At 45.7% G+C, this 5,000-nt stretch overlaps 1 protein-coding gene across 1 annotated transcript in view; it reads right to left on the reverse strand.

The window, feature by feature from the left end:
* LOC139917020 (disco-interacting protein 2 homolog C-like) overlaps positions 1-5,000 on the reverse strand; it is a 56,578-nt gene that overhangs the window by 20,799 nt on the left and 30,779 nt on the right. The window contains 5 exon segments of the mRNA XM_078291526.1: positions 1-65; positions 310-410; positions 920-1,121; positions 3,009-3,123; positions 4,948-5,000. The exon segment at positions 1-65 is cut by the window's left edge and continues 16 nt beyond it; the exon segment at positions 4,948-5,000 is cut by the window's right edge and continues 156 nt beyond it. Of these exon segments, the coding sequence (XP_078147652.1) occupies positions 1-65; positions 310-410; positions 920-1,121; positions 3,009-3,123; positions 4,948-5,000 (536 nt within the window).

Consider the following 5,000-nt stretch of genomic DNA (forward strand, 5'->3'; position numbering starts at 1 on the left):
GTGTAGAGGATGTGGTCCGGTGTGGTCTGAGCTCTCCACTGCAAAACCTCCGACAGGAACAGGAACTGAGAAACATCATCAAAATAAACAGAATCAGACCTGAGTGTGATGTTGTGACCCTGCAGTGTGTTTTCTTCCTGTTCGGTCAGTGAGACGTCAGCCAAAATGGTCCCGTTTTGAAAAATGAAGCTACTTTTCAGCACCCATGTGCCACCAATCCTGACATTTATTCAGATTTTGCCTTGAGAAGTATCAAAAATGTGTGTGTGTGTGTGTGTGTGTGTGTGTGTGTGTGTGTGTGTGTGTCACCTGGTCGTTGTCGTCGGTCTGTCCCAGGTCTCGGCCGCTGGCCTGAGCGATCCTCTTCCCTGACACCAGATTCCCCACCATCACAGAGGCAGGCCCGATCTCTGCTCCACACACACACACACACACACACACACACACACACACACGATTAGCATACCAGCAAACAAACAACTACATACAGTGCTGTGATTTATAAAGTACACACAGAGCTCCAAACCAAGGCCATTAACAGAATGCCAGACACACACAAACACACACAGAATTGAATTAAATTCCACTTCTAAGAGAGTTTGTCTCGACTCTAATCATTATAAATCAAATCAAACACATTCAATCATAATGTATGGATTACCATTACATGTTGTGCATCAAATACCAGCTGAAAGGAACCTTTAACACTTTATGATATTCAGTATTGATGATATATAACACTATGTGGCAAGAAAAAAACAAAAAAAACATGACATTTCACAGAATTTTACTGAATTAATTTCAAATTCCTGAAATTCCAATTAAATTCCAAGTTTTTTTTTCAAATTCCAATTCCAGTTCCTCAGCTGAAGTGGAGCTGATGAGTTCACTGATGAGTCCTGACCCTCTCTGTTCCCACCTGGCTGTTTCTGCCGGGGTTTGGGCAGGTTGGTGACGCAGGTGTGGGGACACATGAGCACGTTGCAGGGGTGCAGCCCCCCCTCCAGGTACAGCTGCTTGGTCTCCGACAGGTGGATGCCGCCCAGCGGGGTTTTGGGGAGGGTGTTGGCCGGGACCAGGGCCAGGCAGAACACCCCCACCCCGTGGATACTGTCTATGGCCTGGAGGGAGAGGAGGCAGATATTCAGATGACAGCTTACAGGTTCATTTTTCTCAACCTGTTTCATGTATTTACTCTACCAGTCTGGACCCACCTGACTGAATGTTCTGTGTTTCTCATTCTCTTAAAGCCATTTTGATCTAAAGGCTTCTGCTTAAATGCTTGAAATTAGTTTCTTAGTCAAATATAAATAGTGAAGTTGATCCTATGTATGAATTTCTTTCCAAAGCCTTTGTCTTTCCATCAAGGCAAAGGGCGGCTACTTTAAAGAATCTAAAATATAAGATAGTTTTGATTTGTTTAACACTTTTTTGGACACTGCATAATTCCATTTGTGTTATTTCACAGTTTTGATGTCTTTACTGTTATTCTAAAATGTGGAAAATAGTAAAAATGTCCAAACTTTTGACTGGTAGTGTATTTTATGAATTCAGTGGAATGCCGACGATGAAGAACGCAAAATAGTTTCCATGTCTTGGATTTTTGGTAGCGATATCACACCGGAGAGACCAGTGGGTTTTGAGTGTCAACTGAAAGAGGTAAATATAATTCTGAATACCATTTCCTTACAGGAGCTTGAAAATCTTACAATGCTGGTTTGTACAGAAGTCGGGTCAAGGAAAAGTCATGGATGGACATTTTGAAAGCTGAGATATTTCCATTCTAAAATTCAAAACAGCTGTCGACTGACCGTGGCTTGGCCTCTCTAGTGTTAAAGGATAAGGCCGGTGTTTTTTAATGCATTGCTTACCGTCAACAAATCCTATGAAAATAACAAAATCAGCAATGATTTTGTTTTGCTAACAAGTCTCGTCCATGTAGCCGGTGCCCACTGCAGCCTCATGTCCCAGCAGCCACAGAACTCCATTGTATTAAAAAAACGAGTAAAAACACATCAAAGAGCCATGCTGTTGCTCTGCAGCATATTTCATCATCACGATGCACCGGGCCGGCCGACTTTTTCCTCAAACAACTTAATAAGCCGGCCGTAAACACTTTCCATCTCAGGAAAGTAGTTCCGTAGCACAGAAAATAGTCCCCGGCGTAAAGAAGAATTTGTTCCCATTTGAATTTGATTTGGTAATAACTACAACAGCCTGACTTTTCATGGTAACAGTTAGCGATTTTTAAAATTGAAACCATGTCTTTGTGAGCTGAATTTAACGGTCTTTAGCTTACAATTGGAGCCAATGACTTCCGGGTTGACGGCTAAAAACGGTACATGGGAAGTCAGAAAGTAACGGGAGTAGAGCAAACGCATTGTTGATTTTGTTATTTTCATAGGATTTGTTGACGGTAAGAAATGCATTAAAAAACACCGGCCTTATCCTTTAAGGTAATAAGTACTGCAAAGCTTCAAAATGAGAACTCCTGTTTCTCTTAAAGAGGATCAGAAACAGTAAAACCTGATGTTAACTGATATCTAGGTGCTGTTTGAGACAGAATCACACCGGGCCTTGCCTCCACATATAAGTGCATTATGTTGAACTGCCGAAGTTTCAGCCGCTACATCCACAATTCTCTTTTTTTTCCAGGGTTAAAAATCAAAACTAGGTGAACATCACTGGATGTTTCGTAGTGTCTCACTTCAGCTCGACTAACATAAGGACCGAAACTGGCGATCCCATCACTCTTTAAGTTTGGATTCGCCTGTGGGTGAAGAAGAATTCCTGCCAGTGATGATAATCTGGCCCAAAAAAAAGCCGAATCTAAGGCGTTTGTTTCACTTCGTACGGATGGGACGCCCTTCTCTGCTGCAGCCTCACTTCACTTTAACATCAGTTGTGTTGTGTTGTGTTGTGTTGTGTTGTGTTGTGTTGTGTTGTGTTGTGTTGTGTTGTGTTGTGTGTGTGTGTGAGGTGAGGTGAGGTGAGGTGATGTCAGCCACCTGCAGCACGCGGCTCATCCACTGGAAGCTATCCTCCTCTGTTGAATCAGGTCTCTGCTCAGCCACAACCACGATCCGCTCGTCCCTCAGCACCGTCACCGAGAACACCGCTATCCTGCAGGGACGAGGAGGGGGGGGGGGCGGGGGGCGGCGGCGGGGTGGGGCGGGGGGGGAGTCAAGACCCATTTCCACATGCAAAAACCCATTTATTTAGTACAGAATACAACCGACCTGGATTCCCACATCACCAGACGTTCTCTTCCCTTCATTTCTTTCTTTCCCTGTAGCCGTTATTGACTCACCGCTGTGCTTCGACTACAGTTAGACCGCTACATGGGTGTTATATATACTGAGCTGAATATGTTGGAGGCTCCTCTCTGACCACAGACACTCGACATGTTTGCTCGTCTGTCCGTCACACGCATGTTCTCGGACACCGCAGATCCGGTTTTGACATATTTACACCTACGTAACGTGACATGTTCGTCACCGATTGGCTCAGAGGAAGACTGCGTCATTCATGAGGGACGACGTGTTTACTGTGGCCTGCCTGTTGCTTCGCATACCCACTCAGTGATGCATGCACACACACACACACACACACACACACACACACACACAAACAAGCCGTGGCCCCATATCTAAAACTTGCGATGTGCCTGTAACTTCTTGTTTCCTCTCTTTTCTCTCTTTTTTTAGGCTGTTTTTCGCTTCCTTTGTTCACTTGACAGCACTTTGTGACGAACCTTTTTTTTGGGGTTTAAAAGCGCTTTAGAAATAAATTTGACTTGACAGCAATCAGCATTGTGAAGACAAAAGAGCGGCAGCAAAATGTTAGGCGGTGTAGCGATGAGTCAGAAGCTCCGAAACTGCAATTTAAGAAAGGGATTCCCTCCGGTCCTGTGGCTTTATGTAGTTGGGAGCGTCATAGGAAGTGGGGGTGGAGGGTGGAGGGTGGAGGGTGTGTGTGTGTGTGTGTGTGTGTGTGTGTGTGTGTGTGTGTGTGGGAGGGGTGGGGGTGGGGGTGGGAGGGGCAGAGCAACTGGAATCTAATAAAAAAGGTTTGATGAAGGATGAATCACATTCACTGTGTTGGATGCATTTCTCTCTGCTGGAATGAAAGAACCTGCAGGCGCGTTACGTCTGACGCATTCATTCATTCCACTTCTTAAAACTAAACCGGATGTTGCTTTACATTTCATCAGGCTGCACTGAAAATGCTTCCTATAATCAATAAGCATGCCTGATCCGTTTCACCTCAATAGGGATCTTCTCTCGTTAGCTGGGTGGTCCTGGGACGGCAGAATTGACAGTTTATCCCTCTGCAGGAGTCATGCGCCAAAATTTAGTGAAACCACACGGATGCATCGACTTGAAAACCACAACAACCGCCCCGCTCTCCCCTCCACAGTCTGGGCCAGGTTCCTACAGAAGCTCTTACCCTAAATAGCAGCAGAATGCCACATCAGATGCTGTCAGGTAAATGATGAATTTCCCCCTCGGTGGCCGCGTTCGCAATTAAACTTCAGTCTATTACTGTTTCTGGATTCATCCGCTCGTTGCTCTACTTTATTGGATTTATTATCTGCAGGCGTACCGCTCATGAATCAACATGACAGTGAATGTGCCAGGATTGGACATCTGGCTCGTTTTCAACCGCTGTCGCTGGGAACGATGCTGAAAACTATTAATTTGACTCTCAGTTTGACTCGAAAATGTTCCCTCAAGTGGCATTTGGCTGACACTTACAGGGCGACTTGCAGGGAATAAATAGGTAAGTATAGGGACAAGGACACGGTGACGGGACTCACGGCCGCTGCAGGAATCAAACCTGTGGTATTTGGGTTACGGGACGCTCTCTCTAACCACTAGGTGCCGCCGCCGCTCCGCCTCATACCAAGCGCCACTCTGGAGCTGGAACCCGTCCCGCCGCACTCACCTGCCCCTGTAGACGAACTTCATGGGCTCCACCGCCAGCGCCGTGGCGACGAT

This window comes from Centroberyx gerrardi, chromosome 22 (genome assembly GCF_048128805.1).
Source record: "Centroberyx gerrardi isolate f3 chromosome 22, fCenGer3.hap1.cur.20231027, whole genome shotgun sequence".
In the NCBI taxonomy this organism is placed as follows: domain Eukaryota; kingdom Metazoa; phylum Chordata; class Actinopteri; order Beryciformes; family Berycidae; genus Centroberyx; species Centroberyx gerrardi.